At 41.4% G+C, this 24,133-nt stretch overlaps 8 protein-coding genes across 8 annotated transcripts; 4 read left to right on the top strand and 4 right to left on the bottom strand.

The window, feature by feature from the left end:
* Positions 1-2,781: 2,781 nt before the first annotated feature.
* On the top strand, positions 2,782-4,137 carry EAF02_008787 (uncharacterized protein; the record flags this gene model as incomplete). Its single annotated transcript, XM_038904835.1, has 4 exons — positions 2,782-2,970; positions 3,018-3,547; positions 3,629-3,839; positions 3,904-4,137. The coding sequence occupies 4 exons, from the start codon at positions 2,782-2,784 to the stop codon at positions 4,135-4,137; spliced, it is 1,164 nt and encodes a 387-aa protein (XP_038755245.1).
* A 695-nt stretch (positions 4,138-4,832) lies between these two features.
* EAF02_008788 (uncharacterized protein) lies at positions 4,833-6,000 on the top strand (the record flags this gene model as incomplete). Its single annotated transcript, XM_038904836.1, has 3 exons — positions 4,833-5,133; positions 5,296-5,779; positions 5,829-6,000. 3 exons carry the CDS (start codon positions 4,833-4,835, stop codon positions 5,998-6,000), a joined length of 957 nt encoding a protein of 318 aa, XP_038755246.1.
* Positions 6,001-6,681: 681 nt separating this feature from the next.
* EAF02_008789 (uncharacterized protein) lies at positions 6,682-8,538 on the top strand (the record flags this gene model as incomplete). The annotated part of the gene is made up of 4 exons (XM_038904837.1): positions 6,682-6,949; positions 6,999-7,082; positions 7,143-7,593; positions 7,650-8,538. 4 exons carry the CDS (start codon positions 6,682-6,684, stop codon positions 8,536-8,538), a joined length of 1,692 nt encoding a protein of 563 aa, XP_038755247.1.
* A 1,684-nt stretch (positions 8,539-10,222) lies between these two features.
* EAF02_008790 (uncharacterized protein) lies at positions 10,223-11,506 on the bottom strand (the record flags this gene model as incomplete). Its single annotated transcript, XM_038904838.1, has 1 exon — positions 10,223-11,506. The coding sequence occupies one exon, from the start codon at positions 11,504-11,506 to the stop codon at positions 10,223-10,225; it is 1,284 nt and encodes a 427-aa protein (XP_038755248.1).
* Positions 11,507-12,875: 1,369 nt separating this feature from the next.
* Positions 12,876-13,619, bottom strand: EAF02_008791 (uncharacterized protein; the record flags this gene model as incomplete). Its single annotated transcript, XM_038904839.1, has 1 exon — positions 12,876-13,619. The coding sequence occupies one exon, from the start codon at positions 13,617-13,619 to the stop codon at positions 12,876-12,878; it is 744 nt and encodes a 247-aa protein (XP_038755249.1).
* Positions 13,620-15,861: 2,242 nt separating this feature from the next.
* On the top strand, positions 15,862-21,505 carry EAF02_008792 (uncharacterized protein). Its single transcript, XM_038904840.1, has 4 exons — positions 15,862-18,013; positions 18,079-18,375; positions 18,449-20,482; positions 20,546-21,505. The coding sequence occupies exons 2-4, from the start codon at positions 18,174-18,176 to the stop codon at positions 21,241-21,243; spliced, it is 2,934 nt and encodes a 977-aa protein (XP_038755250.1). The 5' UTR covers positions 15,862-18,013; positions 18,079-18,173; the 3' UTR covers positions 21,244-21,505.
* A 21-nt stretch (positions 21,506-21,526) lies between these two features.
* On the bottom strand, positions 21,527-22,484 carry EAF02_008793 (uncharacterized protein; the record flags this gene model as incomplete). The annotated part of the gene is made up of 2 exons (XM_038904841.1): positions 21,527-22,208; positions 22,462-22,484. 2 exons carry the CDS (start codon positions 22,482-22,484, stop codon positions 21,527-21,529), a joined length of 705 nt encoding a protein of 234 aa, XP_038755251.1.
* Positions 22,485-22,735: 251 nt separating this feature from the next.
* EAF02_008794 (uncharacterized protein) lies at positions 22,736-23,671 on the bottom strand (the record flags this gene model as incomplete). The annotated part of the gene is made up of 1 exon (XM_038904842.1): positions 22,736-23,671. The coding sequence occupies one exon, from the start codon at positions 23,669-23,671 to the stop codon at positions 22,736-22,738; it is 936 nt and encodes a 311-aa protein (XP_038755252.1).
* Positions 23,672-24,133: the final 462 nt, after the last annotated feature.

Consider the following 24,133-nt stretch of genomic DNA (forward strand, 5'->3'; position numbering starts at 1 on the left):
ACTCGACAAAATTCCGAGTCAATCTCGGATACAAGTAGGTGCTGATAAAGGGGGAGAGAGATCATCGATGGACTTATTATACCGGAGCAAACCTTCCATCATGTATGTAGTTGGCTTGTATAGGAAAGTACCTCTCGTGACATGATTACAGGATTATAAATATCTAAATATACATCTTCTACATGTAATACCTTCGGACACCATGCGAGTTACATGTTTCACCATATAAGACCTTACAATGTTGGTTATTTGTCTTGCCTACCTGATATGAGTGATTTCGTTTCGTATATTTAATAACATTGAACACCGGAATACACTTTCCAAAATCGATTTTCCATAAACTCGAGATCACCACATTATAAATCAATTGAGGCTTGGTCATAAAAAGTAGAAAGTTAAAAGCAACCTTGGAATTATGAAGTTCAAAAATATAGTCAGCTCAAAAAGCGTGACACCAGCCACATTGTTTTATTCGGATTAATCCTTGGATTGTCTAAGGTTATCACCAGCTCCATCCATTCAGGTAACCGATATCCCTATATCGTGCACGTCCCTGTATCATACACGTTTTTAAACTCATTTTATGATAACTTCAATATTTAATAATAAATATATTCAATAAGATATAAAGCTATAAGTTGTTTAAGAGTATAATAAGATATAATAGATTAGAAAAGAAGATTTAAAACTTCCTTATTTAAATCTTATAGGAATCTTAATCTATTAGCCTCGTTTTGACTATATAATCCCTTTTTCTTCTTTTATTATTGATTTATTTATTATTATTATATTAAAGAGCTCTATAGTTTTCTTAAATATTAGATTTATAATATATAAATCTTTTTGAAGCTTTAAATCTCTTTTAATAGAAAATCCTATTGATTTATAAACTCTTTTAATCTTTTTTTTAATATTTCTTATAAGTTAATAATCCATTTTCCTTTATACTACTCTTTTTTTAGTTTTAATTATCTTCTTTTCCTTTTTAGCTTTCTTATTAGCCTTTTTCTATATCTTAACTTCCTTTTTTTGCTTTATAATAAACATTTTCTCTAATTGAAAAAATTTTAGTTTTTTTAATCTAAAAAAAAAAATATAAAAAAGCATTATTAGTTTCCTTTTTTATAAAATTTAAATACTTAAAATAAATTCTTTTCTTCTTTTTATCTTTAGAGCCTTTTCTAGATCTTTTGCTCTATACAATTGAATATTAACTTTAATTATATTAGCAAAGACAGCTTTAAAAAGCTTCGAAGTAATCTCGAAGTTCTGATTTTGTTAAAATTCTAATTTAAATTGATATAAAGCTTTTGATATATATAGTGTTTTAAATTTATTTTTTATAAACTACATCAATATAAATAATATAATAACTTTTTCTAACTTTATACTAAATATAATAGCCTTTTTTTTAAATAAATAAATACCCGCTTTTTCGAAGGATTATAATATATTATAAAAAGTTGTAAATTAAGCCCAAACTACTTTAAAGATAGCCCAAAAGTTATATTTCGATATACTAATTAAATCTTTGCTTTTATATATCCAATTGTTGAGTTCTATACTATAATTTATCAAAAAGAAAAGGAAATAGCTTATATCGAATAGTTGTAGTCAATATATAAAATGGGGAGATAGAATCAACAATATAATCTTTAATTCATTATATTTTGATATAAATTCCATATTGATATAACTAAAATAATTATCTATAATCAATAGCTGATATTCTTTATCTGTTTTTAGATATATATAGTATTGAAAGATTTTTATAAACCAATTAAATCTAAAAGTATTAGATAACCACTTATTGCTTAAAGCTTCGAAATAAGCTTGATTTTTTATATCTATCTTATCAATCTATATATTTTGTAAATCGCCTGATTTTCCTTTATAGATTAAAGTAAATAGTAGAGCTGTATTGTTGGTAGTTATATATACTAAAAGAGTAATAAACTCTTTTGATTCGTTTTATTTAGTTTTTATAACTTTATTTCTTTTATATATACTAATATTTATTATCCTCTTCATAATTCTTTCAAAATCAATTAGGAACCCTTTCTTATTTTAATTATATATGTTTTTCAATACAATATTATATTTTATAATTACTTTTATTAATTAAATAAATAAAAAAAAAGATTAGTAAAAGTTTTTTTAAATAATATAAATCAATAATAATATAAAATAATATTAATAAGATTATAAAAATATTTAAATATATTTACATTATTAACCTTGATATACAAATTATCAATATAATGAAAATATTAACTTTAAATATAACTTTTATATTATTTAACAAAATTGACTATTCAGTTTTTCTCTATAAAATATTCTTTTATTTTTTCTACTAAATTCCTAATTATAATATTTATAGAAAGTATAAATCTTTATATTAATTTATTAATCTGATTTAATAAAACTTTTTCCTATTCTAATAAAAGATATTGATATATATTAATATAGCCTATCTTACAAAAGATAGTTTTATCTTTATACCGTTTTGAGAGTATAATATAATCGATTCTATATAAATAAGCTATCTAGATATATTTAGAATATTCTTGGCTTTTAATATAATTTAGTATAAGCTCTATACAACTTTCTGAAGATATATTATTGTGATATTTAAATAGTGATATTAATGTTTTTGAAAGCTAAAAAAGCGTGCACGATACAGGGACGTGCACGATGTAGGGATATCGGTTACCGAAGCTCTTATCAACATATCTCGTACACCGAATTACAACATAACATCAAACATTCCGAACATCCATCATGAAGCTCACAAACTTGTCACTCTTGGCTCTATCGGCATCTCTTGCATCGGCAAGATTTGTTGAACAACACGAAAAGGATCAAGTTATCCTAAACTCTAATGTCGTGGATAATGAGCGTTATCTGATCGAGATCGCCCCTGGCAAACAACAATGGGTTACAGAAGAAGAGAAATGGGAATTAAGAAGAGTATGTCCACTGTGCAACCCAGAGAAGCTTTAGCTGATATCGCGAAGAATGGACAGAACTTTATGGATATTACGGAAACTCCAGAACTTGGTACCTTCAAGGCTTCATCGGTCAAGGCGAAGTTTCCATCAAAGCCAACCCTTCAGAAAGACCTCAAACCGCTACTTAAAGACTTGAATAAGTCTAATATGCATGAGAACCTTAAGACCTTCACTAGTTTCCACACCAGATATTACAAGTCCGACTATGGTCGTCAGTCCTCAGAATGGCTCTTGGAGCAAGTACAAGGGTTGATCAAGGATGCTGGAGCCGATAAATACGGAGCCAACGCTCGTCATTTCAAACATTCATGGGGACAAAATAGTATCATTGCTACAATTCCTGGACAGAAGAACTCGACCGTTGTTGTAGGCGCACATCAGGACTCTATAAACCTCTTCTTACCTTCTATTCTATCTGCCCCCGGAGCTGATGATGATGGAAGTGGAACTGTGACTATTCTCGAAACCCTTCGTGTATTGCTTACATCCAAGGATGTCATTGAAGGAAAGGGAGAGAACACTGTTGAATTTCACTGGTAGCTGACCCTCTTCTTATTATACCAACCCAATCGATCAGTCGCCTTGAATTCACATGCATGATTCTAACATCTAATCAGGTACTCGGCTGAAGAAGGTGGTTTGCTCGGCAGTCAAGCCATTTTCTCCGAATATGAGAAGACTGGTCGAGATATCAAGGCAATGCTTCAACAGGATATGACCGGATACACCCAAAAGACTTTGGATGCTGGAGAGCCAGAGAGTGTTGGTGTGATCACCGATTTTGTCGACCCTGATTTGACGGATTTTATCAAAAAGATCGTTACCGAGGTAAGTTGCTTACAATAAGCATTGGGAGTCATAGTTTCTTGTTTCTCTGCTTACACGATTTTAGTATTGTGATATTCCATATGTCGAAACAAAGTGTGGTTATGCATGCTCTGACCATGCTAGCGCTTCAAAGGCTGGATACGCCTCTGCTTTCGTCATCGAGAGCGACTTCAAGTATTCCGATAATCATATCCATACTTCGGACGACTCCATCAAGTACTTGAACTTTGACCACATGCTTCAGCATGCTCGTTTGACTCTTGGTTTGGTTTATGAGCTTGCATTTGCAAAGCTATGAGTGGCTTTGTATAGTATGATTGGTTGCTTCACACGTCATCAGGAATGAATATATTGGATTTTTAGTATTTACAAGAGAATTTGGAAGGTATTATATTGGGTGGAAGCATCTATCAGTAATCTGTATGGAATATCTGGTGGCTGTAAGATTTACATGTGTTATGCATTGAGATTATGCAAGATATATATCAGGGTCAGAGGTGCAGGTGGCTTCAATTCAATTACCTAATTATCCAGAAAATGAATCAAGAAACCAAATGATTCATTCGACGGTTGAAGTCCTTGAAACACGGTACCGTATTCCTACATTGCTCTCTCTGTAGGGACCTTCAAATCGACCAATTCCTAATCTTCTACACACCGCGTTCGATGATGGCACGATTCAATTGATTCATGCATGATTGGTTCAAAGTGGATTACCCTGTGCGGCCGTGCCTTATCGGACGTCAGCCATCACTTCCTTACTAGTCTGGTAGATAGGTATCCATATGACTCCTATCCGATCAATCAACCAGCAAGTATCTCTCTTCTGCTGCGTGTATACTTAGCAGTTAGATAGGCAGTTCTTCTTCTTTTTAACAGCTCGTTCATCCGGATACCTGTCATCTTCAGAACTTCATCTTTACACTATCCCTTCCCATCTTCAATCAGACAAATTAAGATATTACTTTGCTCAATTCCTTATCTTGAATCAAAATGGCAATCTATTCATCAGTCCCGCCACCCGCACAACAGGCGTCCGGTCTAGCAGGTCCAGATATCGAAGCCTGGACGGTCTCTGCTTTAGAATCACTCAATGTTTCTCCCACTGCTCGCGGTACTGGAGTTACACTCTCCATTCCCCTCGAACATGATGAGCTTCCCAAAGACGTGACACCCTCAAGGCATATTGCCTACAAACCTCGCAAAGAACTTTTGAAACGCGATAGCCAAAAACACAGAGAGACATTGCTGAGGGGAAAGGAGGGCAGTCGTAGACGCCAAAGATGGGAGAACGGTGAGTGCTATTGATGAATGGTGATGTGAAATTGAAGTTGCCACTCATTTGGCATTTCGATCTCAACCATCAAAGCATGCCTTGTCACACAACGCGATACTCGGGAAATTCGGAAGACCGAGTGCGAATGACATTGATTGCTGATTTGAATTGCATTCGCAGATCATCTTCTCCATGTTCCAAATGCCCAACCACCACTTCCAAGTGACTGGGAAGTTCGCCCGACCTACCCCGTTCATCACGTACCATATTACTTGGCTCCTTTGTGGGATGCGGGTGTTCGTCACCGAGCTGAGGAAATTGCTGCTGAAAAGAAATTGGATAAAGCAAGAAAATCTGGCAGCTGTGAGGAGAGAGGTCGTGTCCCGCAAGATTTAAGGCAGAAGCTCAAGAAAAGCAAGGGAGCTAAGAGCCTTTTGCAAGACTTGGAGGAGGAGGTGAGAAAATTCGTGCAAGAGTATGAAGGAAAGCAGAAAATCCTAGGACGGATGAAGGAAGATGAAATGGATAGTGAGGATGAAGAGATTGTGTTCATTGGAAGGAATGGCACAATGAGTGATGAACAACGGAATCTAGTGGAAGAAGAGTTACAAAGAGAAAAACTAGTCTTCGATTCTTTAGCTGACGATACAGGGGCAAGCTTTGGGTATGTTATATTCCTGATCGTTTGAGAGTTCATGCTAACATTCTTATAGACGCTGGCTTGTCCATTCGATTGCATCTTACTACGGTCTCACTTCTCGATCTATCACAGTTGGCGATCCCGCTCGTCGCGAGGCCTATGTCGGTATAAAGGAAATGGGCACAGGTGGACAGATTTCTCGTCTTCAATCAGACCTCCCCCGTCCCTTGTGGGGAATGATCTGATTGTGGAGGTTTGATATTCTACCTTGGCAGATCTATGCCAATACTCTTTTCTGCTCCGGTTATCAGTGCCACACTGTGAGCTCATTTTTCGTCTTTTTACATTACTCGATTTTGCATAGCTATTAGATCAGTAGATGATAGATCTAATCATTATATTTAATTCGTTGAAGCTATTTGATATTCCGATTTATTACTCCATAGATTTATCACATTCAAACTGTATTATCATTCATTGACATCAACAATAAATGCTTCACTCAGAATGAGTTCCGACAAGTGTGTTGATAGGACCAGTAGTAATGTCAATATAGCAGTACTGTTTGTATGTAGTGATATCAATTACTCCAAGCCTAGTCAGGGCGTGCGCTGTCTCATCTCTCGAGCGTGTGAGCGTGAGCGTGAGCGTGTCTACGGATTTATCTATTCTCGAGTCAAGTTCACGAGTTTCAGCCTCTGGTCACACATCCGAGGTATCCCTTCCGATGAAACCCCCACTATAAGTTATTCAGATCCCGTACTAATTCCGCGAACATATCTCTGGAGAGGGTTTAAAAGTACGATCAAGAATTTATAAATCCACCAGAAACCCAGATATATATTTTCCTTTGCCCTTTCTTTTACTACAGCATGCGCATATAGATTTTTTTTCGTAAGCGGCGCATCTTGCAATTTACAGTCATTATGAAACTACGAAATACATCGGCGCGATCCTTCCGACTCTTATCCGCGAATTCTAGAAGTACATATAAAGGTTCAAGGAATTGGATATGTATGAATCGCTGTGAACTCAGCAGCGGAAATGGAAGGAGATATATCTCTGCGATCGCATTGGGACCAAGGAAAGCAGCCTCAAACTTAGATGCTGCTTCATTAACACCAAGACGTTTACTGGCCCTTCCCGCATCTTTCATCGCAGGGCAGCGAAGGTCTTTGGCAACTGTGCAAAATGGTACATAATCATTCTCGCCAACAGAAAACATTTGCTAAAATTGCTGCAGAAAATCCGGATGATCGAGGACCTATGAAGGAATACAATGCGCGCGTTGCATCGGGACAATTGAGGGACGATGAACACCAGAGAGGTCAGCAACATATATGCATATTCACTTCCCGTAACAAAGTCTGACGAACTATGCTTCTAGGCATTATACAGAATCTTCAACATCTCCACGACGAATTGCGATATTATAATGCGCCTGCGATTGTTCACCCAACCCTCGAATCTCTTCAACCTCGGCCAACTTCCATGTTTGGACGTATATTTGGAAACAAACCCAAGGAATCGGCCTTGAAGGAAATACCAGAGAACCTTCCTCGAGGACTTTATTTATATGGAGATGTAGGAAGTGGAAAGACTATGTTGATGGACATGTTTTATGAGACACTGCCAAGTAGTGTAGCATCGAAAACGAGGATCCATTTCCACAATTTTATGCAGGATGTTCATAAGAGGTTACACAAAATGAAAATGCAGTACGGAAATGATATTGATGCTGTACCTTTTGTGGCAGCGGATATTGCGGAAAAGGGAAATGTGCTGTGCTTTGATGAATTTCAATGCACAGATGTGGCGGATGCGATGATCTTGAGAAGGTATTGTCCCCTTTTTTCTTTGACTTGATTTTTGTTCCTCTGCTTATCTTTCATAGACTTCTGGAATCTTTGATGTCCCATGGAGTCGTTCTTGTCACAACCTCGAATCGTCATCCGGATGACCTTTACCGTAACGGTATTCAAAGAGAATCTTTCATTCCTTGTATCAATCTCCTCAAGTCCCGCCTCCACGTAATCAACCTCGACAGTCCCACAGATTACCGAAAGATTCCTCGTCCTCCTTCCGGCGTCTATCATTGTCCTCTAGACGCTCACGCGCCTACTCATGCGGAAAAATGGTTCCGTTTTCTTGGTGACCCTGAACAATCTACCCCTCATTCAGAAACTCAACATGTCTGGGGTCGGGCAATTCACGTTCCGAAAGTTAGTGGTAAAGCCGCTATGTTTACTTTTGATGAGTTGATTGGAAAACCTACTAGCGCAGCGGACTACATTGAACTTATGCGAAGCTACGACGCATTTATTGTTACGAATGTTCCCGGGATGACACATCAACAACGTGATCTCGCTCGTCGTTTTATCACGTTCATCGATGCAGTCTATGAATCTCGTGCCAAGCTTGTCTTGACGACTGCAGTACCGTTGACGCAGTTATTTTTGTCGAAAGAAGAAATTCAAGATAGCATGAAGAAAGAAGTGGAGGATAAGAAAGGGCAGAAAGAAGGTAATGAAGGAGAAGAACTTGATGATGCAATGAGAATGATGATGGATGATCTGGGGATGAATATGAATATGTTGAAGAATAGTAGCATCTTTAGTGGAGATGAAGAAAGATTCGCGTTTGCGAGAGCGCTGAGTCGATTGAGTGAGATGGGGAGTCAGCAGTGGGTAGAGAGGGGTATGGGGTTAGAGAAAGATGGGGGGAAGAAGGAGAAGGAGGGTTGGCAGAAGGTGAGGAGTAAGAGGTTGGAGGATAGTATGTAGTGGGAGTATGTTTGGAGTGGCTCACAAGCTGGAGTCGATGTTGATGTTGATGTTGCGCGAGATACCAATGATTTGCTGTTTAGATGATGATAGGAGGGGTGGGAGGTGGATATGATCTATAGATGAATGGTTGGATAGTTGGAGAGTTGAAGAGATTCAGAAAGAGAGAGAGGAGAGAGAGAGAGAGAGAGAGAGAGAGAGAGAGAGATTTTGTCATCTCTTCTTTGGAATACCAATATATATAGTATATACAAACAAGCCCAACAGATCGATCGAAATATACCCACATGCCAATCAGTCAATTCAAGCATATTATTAGCCTAGTAACACTCATGATAATGAGCCAGGTGAAAAAATACATAACTCTCTCACAAAAGAAATAAGCGAGCTCATTGGGTGGGAAGGGGTATCTTTTTTGTATCCCCCTCTTTTCTGTTTTTGCGAGCCTTCTCCCTCCCATTCCCGTCTAATATTACAAAGCCCCAGTGTTGAATAGAATTTCTAGCTGAGCTGAGTGCGTAAATGGAAGTAGGTATCTATTTTTGATAATCTTGTCGTCTCTGATTCGGATCTGTGTATTCTTCTGCGTATTGCGATTGCGATTGCGATTGCGATTGCGATTTGTGTGAGTGTTATGAGTGTGGTTTTGAGGAGATATTGGGAAGAGAGAGAGAATTGTAGAATGTGGAATGCGATATGCGGTATGCGGTATGTGGAATAGGATTAGGATTAGTATTAGTATTTCTTTACCTCCAGTTGTGGATTTCTGATACGGGTGTGATGTGTGGAAAGGAATGGGATGGGATGGGATGGGATGGATTGGAGTAGTTGAGATGTATGTATATCGGCTTTCTTGTTTGTGTGATGTGATGTGTGATCATACATGATGTGTGATATATAATATCTAGTATCTAATCACATATTCTCGCATCTCGTATTGGGACTCGGGCATATATATCAAAAAAAAGAAAGAAAAAAAAATCTTTCTTTTTTTCTGATTGTAAGATTTTTGTACGACAATATTGTACGTCGCTGTGAAATTCGTGCATGGGGAGTTTCGAGTCTAGAAATTCTGAGTAGGTAGGTCGGGAGTTGTAGTTGTAGGTGTGCGTTCTAATTATTGGTACGATGTTAGCTATATAGATTGTTCGAGGAATGAATGAATGAATGAATAGGTTTAGATTTTTGGAATAGCTGATTTTGAGTTTGTGGGAGATGTGATGTGATGAAGTGCAGTTGAGTAGAGATTTGGAGATTCGTAATTCTAGAGGGTGAGAGATGGTGAGATGGAAATGGATATGGATAGGGGTAAGATACTTACTTTGCTATTTCAACCTTCTCTCCGTGCTGAGTTTGAACTTTGCTATTGCTATTGCTATGGTGGAAGTTCGAACTATCAAATACAAACACAAAGATGTGGATGTTTATTGAGCATTCTGGATCAAGGGAACTGTAAGAATCTCGAGGGATTTACGGATAGGGACAAGAAGTTGATGGACTTCTAATGTTCCCATAGTGTACGAGTACGTGTTTATGGGAAGATACGACAGATTTACGATTGTGTAAATTTATCTTATTGATTAATAGTGAATATCAACGATGCTGTGATCAACTTTCCAATTCCTCATTCCATCCCCCTTTCTTCAAATCCACCACCCACCCATTCACATCTCCATCTCATCCCTCACACCCTCCACGACCCCAACAAATAATTCTGCACACCCCTCAAAACCACCTCCTCAAGCTCAAACCCCGTCATCCCATTAAACACTCCACAAAACGTTCCCGGCGTAATCTCCACCCCCGTCCTCACCGCCTCCTTCTTCAACACTCTCCTGATCCGCGCTGTATGTCTCTCATCATGCGCTCTCATCCTCCCCGCCACAACGGGAACAACATATTTTTTAAACCTGCGCAAGCTAAGTTTCACACCAAGATGCAGATTAAAAATTTCCAGCGCATGACTCCATCCGCATGCTCCAAAATATATATGCGGGAGTACCGTAGAAAACATTTCCGCAAGCTGCGAGGATAGTTCCTCCTCACATTCTCTATCTTGATGCATCTGCATCTCCCTCTCTGCAATTTCACAAAAAGATTCTGTCAGAAGCAGAACATTCCTCTCAAACCCATCTCCTAGTTTAAAAACCTCCGCTTGTCGCATCAAGATTGAAAAATTCCCAAAACTCATCACGGAACCCACATCCTGGAATTTCATCCACGCATCTCTCATCGTCGCACCCGCATGCCAGATTTGCGCCAGAAGTGCATAGAGAAGTATGAATGACGGAGCGCTGTTTGTGGCGGTTTTTCCTTGCTCCAGGGCGATGATATCTATTGCTCTTTGGAGAGTTTCGAAATCATATTGGGGGAAAGATTTTTCGAGGGCGTTGAAGAAGGTTTTGAAGGTGTCGGATTCGGATTGTGATGATTCGTTGTTGGTGTGGAGGAACGGGAGAGTTTTATCGGGATGCAGATGGGGATAGTGTTCGTGACAATTGAGAAATGTGGTGATCGTTTCAATTTCGGGAGTTCGGTGGGCTTTGGCGAGACCGTTCCAGTCGATTGTGCTTTTCAAAAATAGGTTTTGCGTGGTTGAGTAGCTGGTGTAGATGGTGAGATGAGGTTGGTTTTCTTCGAGTGAGTCTTCTGGGTCTTCTGGGTTGTGATTTTTCTCTGAAGTTCTGAAGGATGATTCGTTGAGGACTCTTGAAGATTGTTCGGGAGAAAACTGGGACGTTTGATCGTGAGTGCTAGGGGTGATGTGATTGATAGGTGTATTGAGGAAGGTTACGTGTTTGGATATCCGATCGGGTTTTGAAGGAGAATGAGCTGTATCGGAAGGGTTTGTTCTTGAGAAGTTTTCAACTGCTTGTTTGGAGTTGGAGAGTCCTGCCATGGGTTTCAGAGTTTCAGGAAAACTATCCCCTGAACTTCCTACAGATGGACTCATATCGTCTTGATACATCTCTTGATGTAGTATAGAATCTTTCTGAAGATTTTCCTCTTAATCTTGAAATTATTTATAAGAAAAAAGAGAAACAAGAAGAAATTCGAAAGAAACCCAGTCGCGCCTTTTAAGCACATCAAACCCCAGTATCCAGTCATTTCAGAACCTTAACTCTCAGTTATAACAGTCCAGTATGCGAGCATCCAAAATATTTCCCATCTTTTCGAGTCATCACTATCAAGGAAATTTTGAAAAATATGTCCACAGTCATAACATCATCTGATTATGACACGTTCTTACTCGCTCAGATAAAAATCCTGATAGCGAGCTGCAATACAAATTCTTCTGCACATACTTGGAGAGTTTAGACAGTACACTTCTGAGATTCTCGAAGGATATGGGAAGTTTAAGATTGTGCTGAATGGTTCGTGGTTTCGTAAGATGGATCATATCTTGTATTGTGTTGTATATAATGCAAAAATGCCGTTGGGAGATTGAATAGATGGGCAAACGGTAGATAGATTGACTGATTTTGAAGTTCATATGATAGATGGAGAGAATGATCCTGCGAGAAAGTTCTTGGGATTTGATGCGTTTTTTTTGAACGCTGGTTCGACTGATGAGCTTCTCAGACCTCTTTATACTCGCGGTTTATGGGAAATATTGACTTTTCGTGAATATGTAAAATATAAAAGGAAAAATGTACAAGTATATGTGACTATGTGTATGGAGTCCCGCACTTGCAGAAAGATGTTGGACCAGTACACGAGAGTGAGTTGAGTTGCATTTTCATACCACACTAATAGTAAAAGAAAAACGTGAATATAGGTGGTAAGCTGGACATTGTGTATTCTATAGGAGAGAAATTTGTGATTATGGCAGTGCTGACCAATTCGTTGCCGCAGTTGCGACGTAAAAAGAGCTGAGAGTTCGAGGGAGCGGTGAATCACAGCATATAGGAAAGGAATAATTACATTGATTCTTTATTTGAGACTGACTATTAAGTGCGTTGCAGAGACATGTATATCATAGAAGCTGTCCCTCGTTCGAAAACATGAAGACGCGGAAATTTGAGAACCCTCATCCGATCAAGTCATTTTCCTTCCATACTCGTAGATATCCACAGCTTACAGAGTTGAGCATTCCCTCGTATCAGCTTCTCCATACTTGACACAGAGATACCGTAAAAAAGAAAATTCGTTACTTCGTGTATTGCCCTTCCATATAAGTTTGCCAATCCCGTGAAGATCATCATCCCACAGCTTCATGTATCATCCCTATGCCATACAACTTACAATATACCGCATAAACCTGGGGATGTAGGACAAATCGGAATTATTAGTACCAGTGTTATGAACACGACGGTGATTTCCTTAAGCCTAGTTACTTACAGCTCCTCTTCCTCTTCAACTTGCGAAAAGAAGGCATTGCATTTTCCACTTCCATAAATCAGCTTTGATTGAGTATTTGCCTCATCCAGTATTCTTTGTGCGAGTCTTTCTACAGCATTTCTCCTCTTGATTTTGGGGTCTTGAGTGCTTTGGGTCAGTGGTAGTAGCGGGGCTGGAGAAAAAGGCTCTTCGTGGATCCGAACCTGTGCTTGAGCTGGAGATGGACATAATTTCAAAACTGGCAAAGGCTTCTTTTGCATCAGTGGCGAAAATTCAGTGCGAGATGTTTGGAAACTTTCGCCCGAGTCTGATGTCTCCGATGTATTACCGCAAGTTGCAAAATGTCGTTCCCTAGTAGCAGAGTTGATAAAAAATGTTCCCGGGCAAGCTGCGCAAATGAATGCATGCTCGGCAGAATAATGTTGTGCAACAGCATCCGACGATTGGAAAGTTCTAGTACATTGAACACAGCCAAAGATTAATTTTGGCGAATGAGACTCAGCCATATGTGCTTTGAGTTCAGGATCCTTGTCCTTATCAAAGAATCCATCACACTTCTTGCATTTCACCATACTACACGAGAGATAATGAAGTGCAAATTCGAGGGGAGTTGTAGCTTTGTGACCACAATTTGACTTTGAACACTCTGGCTGAGGTCCGTGATCATTAGCCAAGTGATTTTTCCAAGTCGAGTCGCTTAAGAAACATGCCACCACATCTCTTGCAGGTGTTCTGACCATATTTGAGCATGTGGTGATCCATTGTAGCTTTCTCAGAGTCTGCTTCTTTGCGAGGGACAGAATCTGCTGGAATTGTCGGTTTATTATGTTCAAAAGCGTGTTTGCAGTATCATACCCACATTGCTGAACACCATTGTACACTTTGGGGCAGCAATGTCGATGAGCCTTTGCGTAGTGCAACTCGTATGCAGCAATACTGTCAAAGCTACCCTGGCAATCTGAACATACGACACGGTGCGAGAGTCTATGATCATCCAGAAGAGATGAAGTATCAAATCCCACGCCACATGTTGAACATGTATGCACATGTACGTTCTTGAAATGAATGCTTCGATCAGCCTCGCGCTTGAAATTGGCTGGACACGCGGTGCATTTGAAGCTGTGCCGAGACTCGTGGTTCTTGAGGGAAGCCCAGGTTTCAAACGGCGGAGCGGTGCAGTATTCGCATTGAAACGAGTGTTGTTGAGCCTTGTGTAAATGAAATTCAGCGGTGCGGTCGAATTTAGCGCGGCAGATGATGCATTGGATCACCTGATGTTCCGATTTCTGTGCAGGGAGAGATGATTTGGACCGTCAAATGTAAGATTGCACTGAGCGCATTTCCAATTATGTTCTGCCGCAATATGCAGCTGAAGGTCGCTATGTACGGGAAGGACTTGCTACACTTTGAACACCGGTAAAGATGAGCCGAAGAATTATTGTGCTGATCTAGTGCAGATTCCGATCTAAATTCTCTTTCGCAAGGTTCGCATTTGAAGTCGTGGTTAGCAGCCTCATGCTGGTCGAAAGCCTCTTTGGAACCGAATATTTGATCGCAGTCGTAGCAGAGGTAATTATGTACATCGTTATTATGTTGATCCCGAGCTTGGAGTGAAGTGAAGGTTCTATCGCAACCAAATCCACAGGGAAAGTAGTGGTGGGTTGCATTGTGGAGATCTAGAGCATCTTCGGCGTCAAATACTTGGTCGCATGGAAAACACCAGAACTCGTGTTTGTCTTCTGTATGTTGTTCGCGAGCACGTTCGCTGCCAAATGGCCTATAGCAATGCTCACAGACCCATGCTCGAGTGTGTTGATAAATAGTGCAGTGCAAAATCACCTCGCGCTTAGATCTGAAGGTGTCATCACAAGTCCAGCATGCGAATGACATTTTGGCTTTGTATGAGACAACACCGGGCTTGTGTAGCTTATGCGGAAGGACTTGCATCATTGTCAGTGTATGGCACAGCTATGAAGAGAATTGTGCGGACAAACCTGAATATCTGCAGAAGGTTAAAACCTTCTTTGTAGATTGGCTCCGATAAAGAGAATGATTCAATCAAAGCGAGGGTTGGTGGGATGCTGGTGTCAAATCCGAAGCACCAAACTGACCAAGTCTTGGTAATTTGATAGCCGCGAGATTGAATAGTGACTGATTTGATGACGGAAATACCTCACTTCCTTCACATGAGGATCACCGAATCACATAAGTGGAGGAGATGCGATCTGATTTAAAGATCGAGAACCTGAGAAAAGAAGGTAGATAGAAAGGACAGAGGTGAAATAAATGGAAGAAAGCCGAAAGAAGCAAAGAATCTTATCCCTACGGTTACCCACCTAATGAACGGAATGATAGCATGATAGAGAAGGCAGAATCACCCCAATGAGAAGCTTGATCAATCAACGATCGGGATGTATTAAAATAAATATTGTATTATAGAATTAAGATGAAAAAGGTTGATACAATGAAGAGAAATGAGCATTTAACGCGTTGTAAATTTCACCGGAATTGTTGTGATTGAGAATTGAAAGTGTTGGAATAATTGCAAAAGCTGGTGAAGGAAAAACCCGAGAAAGGATCATTTTCATTAGCGTGATTGGATTCGTCTCCTCCCCCCCTCCTCAAAGGTACACTTTCACTCCTGACAGGGAGAAATGGAGAGAGGGAAGAAATAAATGAGAGACTGACATCGGAAGCTTCAGTCACTTCCCCGGATGGATAATTCAATGAGTACCGTCTCAAATGTATTAACACTATATCACAAAGATGCACTAGGTGTACACCAAACAAACCTCAATTTGACACATGAGAGGGGGAGATCCGATTGGGGCGACTCCAGCAGCTTGCTTGAATAACTTTGAATCTGAAGCACATCGATGAGGAGTCTTCTGAATTCTCCTGAGAATCTCACTCAGACTTCACTTGCAGTTTTACCTCGCCACTTTTTACAGTTCTAGATTTGATATAGCCAAGGCCAATAAGCGTATCTCGCCTACCTAATTGAGGAAATGTGAGCATCTTCATCGCCTCTACCTCTTCATACCTTCCTCTAACAGATTTCCCTCGAGGTCTATTACAAGATAAGTAGCTCGAGTTGATTTGCCAGGATATACTTGGCTATTTCCACGCCATTTAACTTTTGACTTTGCTACGGTTGAAGATAAATTGGCATACATAGTCGAAGCATCGGTGAGTCCTTGTTGATATTTGCAACTAGTAATCTCTACCCCGGCAACGGCAGGTACATGACTATTCGTGGAGATGCCGGCACTGCAAGCGACTTTGGGGTGTATGTATGTGATGCGTGTATGTATCGGCGTATGGTCATCAGATGAAGCGGAGTGCAAGTCTTCGAACCCAAGCCATGATTATCAATGGAGCGCAGTAAACCCTCATGCAAATGCCAATCCATTGGCAAGTGGAGGAGAGTGAGTCTTCGGCCAAGTCAGTATGCGAATAGTCTTTGCATCCCACTTTCGTAAGCAAGGCTAGCTATTCTTCGGGCAGATCCAAATCAATCACATGTGCAATCTGCGTGCTTGTACATCAGGTCAAGACTCAAGATCCGTTGGCCAGATCAATAAGTGGGAAGAACGAAACGTCTCCTTGGTCGGCAGAAAAGAAGACTTCGCATAAGGGTCGATCATTCTCTTCCGGCGAGAAGACATGAATGATATGATGTTGAATGGAGCATCCGCAAGGGGCCGGAGTCTAATTACCGCGAGATCGTAAGATCTTACAAAGTACGGTAACCGAGATGTGTCCCTAGTCCGCCTATCAGGGGCTATGTAATTGATGCCAAGTAGATACCCTCGAGAAGCCCAAGGATTGATCTTGAAAAAAGCAACCCAAGAATACTCTTCATATCTAATGTTATGCAGACTAGCTTTATATTTCATTTTAAGATGAAACAAATGGTGTCATATACAATCATTGAGCACCCGTTCTTTCATTATTTATTCAAAACTTAACTTTGACAGGCGGAGAATAGACTTGATTCAGACCTGCAGATTGCTTATCTCAACCATGCTCGAGCAATTCTATCCTCCTTGCACCTCTGCCGGCCGTGCAGGAAGAGGGCATCTGCCGGCGAGGCATTCCCCCGATTCGAGCGATCATTGGGCATCTGCCAATACCTGGATCATGGCAGGCATAATGCCATGCCATGTACGAGCTTGAATCAAAGTGAACCTTAATAGAGCACCAGCAGATTTGGATCGGCTTCCACTCGTTATTTCCGAAGCATCCTTATATCGCACAAAATCGTTTCCAAGCCTTCGATTCTTCAGAAGAGGCTTGGGGTTCAACTCAACTTTCTTGCACAGCCCACAACGTCACCGCGGCTTTTCAAGGAAGGGTTACACCAAGCACGATAGACGATGACCTGATGGCTTGCGGGGAGATATGACACATCTCAGACGAACAATACACTCAAGGGTGGTTTGCGGGAATAAGAACCGCATTGGGAATCTCTCCATACGGCACGCTCCGAATGCATGCCGCGACTGATGACGGTCTGGCGGGATCAAGGCTGAAGGGTGCTTACTCTAAGATGTGATGCTGAGAAATAGAACATACTAGTGCAAGGTGACATAGGTTTGCAAGCCAAAAAGTGGATATTTGGACATGGTAATCTATTTAAGGTTGGAGGTAGCCACTTTGTGGTAATTTTACCGGACACTTACTGGCGAGAGGTGCGGTAGCAGCAAGCCTCGCAAGCAATACATTCTATAGGTCAAAGCCAGTTAAAATTTCTCGCAATCACTGAAGATAAATTGGACGGTTTGAACGGAGTTTTGATTAAGGGTTTATCGTTCCAATTTAGGATTGCGGAGGTTCCGGATCCTACAGGTTAGTCTCTCCCGGGCAAGGGATACACAGGCAGGAGGGTTTTAAGGTCAGTGCCATCACTGATCGACTGCTACTCCTTGTTGGGCAGGAGGGGCAAGCAGAGAAACAGAGTTTCTTAGGGTTTAGATCACTTTCTGCTCGCATGGGTAACTTGCTTTCATATGTGGTAGCGAATCTATAATTGGGGGGAGTTCTCAACTTTCTCATGCAACAGCTGTCTCATACAGTCGAAAATCGTTTATTGGACGTGCGCTTGAACTTTAAACGTTCACAGGCGTGATAGGTAGGCCTTCACCTGTGATCTTGGTCAATGCGGCCACGCTTTTTAAGCTGCTGACCAGGGTCCAGGCATCTTGTTATTGTATTCCGTCGATATATACTATTTTGTTCAAATATACATTGGGTCGCCGCCGTTGGTTGAACATTCTTCCGTCTACTCAAGCATGTCTGGTAATGTCCACCCTTCGACACGCGGTGTCCACTCGAGTTTTCAGTCAGATTCCACTTCCGACTCAGCAAATATGGACGCCGAAGCTTCAATCCCTCGGAAAAGCAGCCTGGCCACGCCAGCTTCCTCTTTTGTTTGTAGTCAGTGTCCTAAATCGTTCAATAGGCGCGAGAATTTGAGTCGTCACATGAAAACCCGTAAGTGAGCATAGATTAGAATGAACCTCGGACACTAAAAAGCTTATCCACCGCTAACAAAATAACCTCATAGACGATGTTCCTCGGACTCACATTTGTCAAATATGCGAAAAGACTTTTACTCGGAGTGATTTACTAAAAAGGCATGAAGCCGGCCATGAACGATGGGACAAAAAAGAACCAAAGTCTGAAGGCCGAAGAGGATCGGTGAAGCGAAGGAAGACTTCTGAAGATCCGGAAAGCCACGACAACCTTGAAAAGTTCAATTGGACGCCTACAAGTCGATCAGAATCAGCTCATTTATCTCCAATGCAAAGTGGTCCATCATTTCCGACGGAAACGGTAACGGCAAATTACTCAACTTCTTTTCAAGAGCCTACTGGGATAAATATACCGTTCCTCGAAGCGGCACCTAGATCATTTGGGGCAGGCCAACAACTAAATATCAACAACAATGTACCCCAATCAATGCCGGTACTTGGTTTCTTACCCCAGGAGACGCATTCTTTCACGCAGCAATATCGAGATCCATACCAAGACACAACACTAGACCACCAGTTTCCTACGAATCCTCTTGGTGTAATGGGATATTCTTATCAGATACCCTTCAGTCATACTTCCTATTTGCAACCGGAGAACAACCCATTGGGAAATGCGTGGGTTTCTAACGACTTATATGCTACCATGGTTGGAACTGGAAACGAATGGGAAAATACTGGAAAGCTTTTCAATCAAAATGTTCCCGTCTCAGATTCTATACAGCAACATTTTAGTAATATTAAACTGGACAATTCAGGTCCAACTTCTACAATGCCAGCTAGCGAGCCTCATTTTGAATACCGTCAACCCAAAAATGATATATTGGAATCTGGGCCAACACAATCTGCAAGCGTTTTTTCACCCCCAAATTTACCCTGGAGTGAAGATAAATGGCCTTCATCGTGGAATCCGAGCTTAGATCCAACTGCAATTTTGGAAGCTGATCCAATTGATCTACCATTTGATCATCCTCTATTTCAAGACCACAACCCAAGATACGATATTTCAGAGTCGACATATTACAAAATGCGAGATTTCTTGATATCTCCCGTTCATGAAGTTCCTCACAGAAAACCACTTTTTACAATGCCACCATTATTTGTTGTCAATATCTTTATTGGCCTTTACTTTAAGCATTTCTCAAATCAAGTACCTGTACTGCATCACCCGACCGTGGATACCAATCAACTTTCTCCCCCATTGTTATCTGCCATGATGATTATTGGATCTACTTACAGCCATGTTAAGAATGGAAGACGACTAGCCATCGTTTTGATTGAAGTTATCGGTTGGCATTTGCTCGCCGCCATTCGTCTAGACATGAGCTTAATTCGAAATCCTATGACAATTTTTACCGAAGCCTTACTCATCCATATGGGACTATGGTGTGGGAACAAGCGTGCATTCAGCGTATCCGAGTCTTTCAAAGGGCATGCTGTTTCCCATATGCGTCGTTTATACGAAAGTGAAAAGTCGAATTTGCCAAATAGATATTCTTCTGCGGACCAAACATTGAAAGATCCCCAAGTTCAATGGAAACGATGGATCGACGAGGAATCTCTTAATAGGCTTTACTGGGTTGTCTATGCAACTGATCGCCAATTCTCCGCGCTTTGGAACCAATCGTCAGCAATGACAATTGGCGAATTGGTAGATGTCAGCTGTCCTTGCGATGAAGTCTTTTGGTGTGCCTCTTCTGCCAGCGATTGGAATTTCACACTTGGATCTGCGAAAGTACCACAGTCTTTATCATTTGCAGCTGCTATAGGACCTTTTCTTTTTTCTCCCACTCCATCCTCGTCTATACCCTCCTCGGGTCATTTCTTGACAGGAGAGGAGCCCCACCACCTTCCATTGCCGAATCTTAATTCATATACCGCATTTCTTGTTCTCCTCGAAATTCAACGTCAGATATTTGATGCCTCACAAGAATCTCTAGTTGCTAGCAAATTCATCAACAGCCAAATCTCATCAGAAATCTACGAAAGTCCACCCAGTCATGATCCTGCTTCATCTCTTTCACAGGCCCTCAGATCCCGCGTTTCTGCGAGGAGACAAGAACTAGCCTGTACGTTGGTGTAACTATATATCCCATTTCCCCATACCGATAACTAAACTAATCGAAATCCAGACACGCTTAACCGCTTTTCCAAAACTTATTTACGGCCTCATTTGACTATCCCCCATTCCACATCGCATATTTTCCACCACATCTGTATTGTTCAACACCACATCACAAGTCTTTTCCTCCATATTCCTTTTACCGGTCTATTAAATGCGATTGGAAAATCGAGTCAGACGGGTATTGTGCGTGCTCTAGAAAGATTGAGATTATGGGCACAAGAAGATCCAGAATTGGCTATTGATGTAGCCGTCCGAGCCGCTACTGCAATCATGGAGTCAAACAGAGATCTTAATGCGGATGTGACAGGTCGAGAAAAAGGAAGCGAGGCACCCAATGGAACAAAAAGTGGCATGGTAGATACAGGAGTTTACGAGCCCTCGTTATTAATGATGACACATGTCATTCTTTGGGCTTTCGCACAAGTTGCGGATAAAAAGCAAAAAGATGGTCTGATGAAGAGACTGAGAGGAAACAAAAACACAGCAGATGACGCATTTTTGGAGATATTAGGAAGTGAATTGATGGATGAAGAGGATAGTGAGGAATTAAGTGGTAAGGGAAAGAATATAGACCCGGGAAGACCAAAAGTGAAAGGAGTGTCGAGATCGCTATTCAAAAGTGCAGCGGATACGCTGATGCGATTTGGCACTTGGGGAGTTGCGCTCGACATGGCGATGTTACTACGCTTCAGAGCGGAAGGTTAGGGTGGGGATAGAAAGAGGATGATGCTCAATTCAACCGGAATCTTCTGGTATGGATGTTGACTGTATATTATACAATTTAGACCAAATTTGGGTCGAGTGAAGCTATTTGACTTCTCTAACATCTCGAGGGTTCCTGGAAGACATTTTTCTACCTACCCTCGGTCATGTATTTTTATGTAGAAATATTTACCAAATGTATTATACAAAGTGTACCGATGACAAAAGTATGACACTCATTCTCTTGATTCCATCTGTTCGCCAAGTACTCTAACATTTACCCTCTTCACCATCCCCAAAATCCTAACACCCACCTCCCACCAACTCCCATCCCTTCATCCACCACAAACCCGTTCCGTTCCCACGTCCTCACCGCTACATCTCTCGCATACAAACACACTAATCCCTTCCACTCCGGCACCTTCCCTTTCTCCTCACTCAACGCCTCTTCCGAAAACCTCGGATTCTCCCCCGCCCATTTCAAAGCAGCCTGGATCAACAGATCTGCATACCCTTTCCCGCGATACTCCTTCAAAACAGCCAGTCGACCAAGCCGTACACAAGGCTCTATCCCATTGTGCAGAGTAGACGCAGGATTAACTCTATAAGTCGGAGAGGGCTGGAAAAAGAATGTTGAAGAGGGAGGGATTTCCTCGGTGGGAGATCCGGCAATAATGTGCGTGTTGGGGAGAGGACGGAGAGTATCTGGATAGGGGAGCAGCCGGAGTGTTCCTACTGGGATGGAGGGGTCTTGGGGATCTTCTGCGGGGGGACAAGGTGCGTAGATGACGAAATGCACGGAGCGCGCATCGTCGTTGTCGAGATGGTGGATCAGTGGGATGGCGCGTTGTTCCGAGACGTAGACGCGTTCGCGCACAGTGCAGGAGTCTTTGAAGATGGGGATGGGGGAGGTGGAGGGGTGCGGTTGGGAGGAGGCGGGGAGATGGCGATCCCAGGTGTGGAGGTGGCTGCGGGGGGGGGCATTGAAGTGGTTTGGGGTGGAGGTTGGAGTTTGAAGGGAGGGCGAGGAAGTGAGAGGGGATTTAATGGATGGTGGATAACGTCAGAATTGGAAATATAGAAATAGCACGTGGAAAACAGGTTAAAAAATGAGAGGTAGACAGAACAATTTATGCTAAATTGTTTCTCAGAATCATAATGAGTCATCCGGCCACTATCTGCGATTTGGAGGATGTGATATTGATAAGACGCGCAGCTTACTCTGTTATGGCATGCACTAGCATGCTTTAAATGTTAAAAACGTTCATCGAATCTAGGATGTCCAGAAGATCGAAAGAAAGTAATCGTTTGTAATTACAAAATGGACTGCTGTAATCTATAATGTTCTAATGAACGCTAATGTGCAAAGCTTCAGAATACCCTAACTCCTATCCTATGCATCCTATGCAATTCCTGTAAGTTATATCGTGGTATCACCCAAATGACTCGCATAAATCCCGTTCTCCAAATTAGAAACCCATATGTTAAAAGAAGATCATGCCTGAATAAGATCAGGCACAGCAGGTCCAACTCCCCTGAGCAAAACTATACGATTGCCGCTCACCAAAGCATCTCCAACCTTCTCGTTGAATTCTAAAAGTCTTCCAGCTTCTACATGAAAGATTCTAAGCTTGTCCTTCTCATCCATTCCCTGATTATTGACGTTTTCTACTTGAAGTGCCTTTGCCGCTGCGTCCAAAACCCGACCCATCACCCAATCTTTTGAATAGAAGAAAGCACCAGTAGGAAATTTCGAAGTCGTTGTCGCGGCTTCCGCGTCCACATTTATGTACACTCTCTTTTCTGGAGGTACCTTTGCATCTCCTTTTGCCGTCTTTTTGAGTTGGTTCACGGCTACCAATCTTGCAGCTGCGGATGAAGGTTTCGGCTCAGGTAGGACCCGAGTTGATGCAACCTTTGCTTTTTGTGCCGCTCCCCAAGCCCTTAATTTTCCAAAGGCCAATTTTGCACTTGTTTGTTGTTCATTAAATCTGCCGACTCTTGCACCTATGGGTACGAGGTTTTTACAATCGTGGTCTTCCCCTAATCGATGTTTAAGACAATAGTCCCGATTACAAATAGAGCAATGTACACCCGTTGATAAACTCGTTCCAATTGTCGTCTTGCAAGTCGGTGATGCGCATGGCTTTTCAACATCTGCCATCATTTTCCCTTCGCCCAAAGAACGTTTAGATTGATTAGCTAGCCGACGTCTGGCTGCCCATTCTCCAGGTTTTGAACAATGATGACTTGTTTCTGTACGATGGTCGAGACAAAATGTTCCGCGACATGATTCGCAACGAAAGGGGAGGAAATCTAGTTGATTGCAGTATTCGTATTGGCAATGTACACCAATTAATGTTGGGTCTTTTTCGTCCATGGTACTAAAGGACGTATCTTCTGGAGTTTCTGATCTTGATGAGGAGGCCATGATGAAGGATAGGAATATATAAACACCTCGAGTAGGCTTCCAATGTGTCGTACTATGGGCGGGGTTAAGATGTGTAGGTGTTAAGAAGGAAATGAATTAGTGACGATGGCGAGGCTGATTATGAATGCAAGTCTAGAGGCTTCTGGAATATAGCCTGGGTAAACGAAGCTAACGTTGCGTCAAGGCTTAGCGTCGGCCTTTAAACTTTCCGTGTATCAGAAAGGGATACGGAAAAACTATCGCTCTAGAGAACTGCTTGCGAGGACAACATTAAGTGGTGGTTTAAATATCCTTATGTAAACTATTCAAACGATCATTCAGTTGTTGTGCCAATGATTACTTCTTGACCTTGAAATCAGGAGGTTTGTTAGGTTTTCTTCAATAGCAGTGGAATATGGGTAGGATGGATCCAGAAATGGACCATATGAGGATGACCTGCAGGAGAGGAGGGGGCTCAGCCTC

Source organism: Botrytis sinoallii, assembly GCF_014898435.1.
Source record: "Botrytis sinoallii strain Bc 23 chromosome Unknown BSIN_017, whole genome shotgun sequence".
NCBI lineage: Eukaryota > Fungi > Ascomycota > Leotiomycetes > Helotiales > Sclerotiniaceae > Botrytis > Botrytis sinoallii.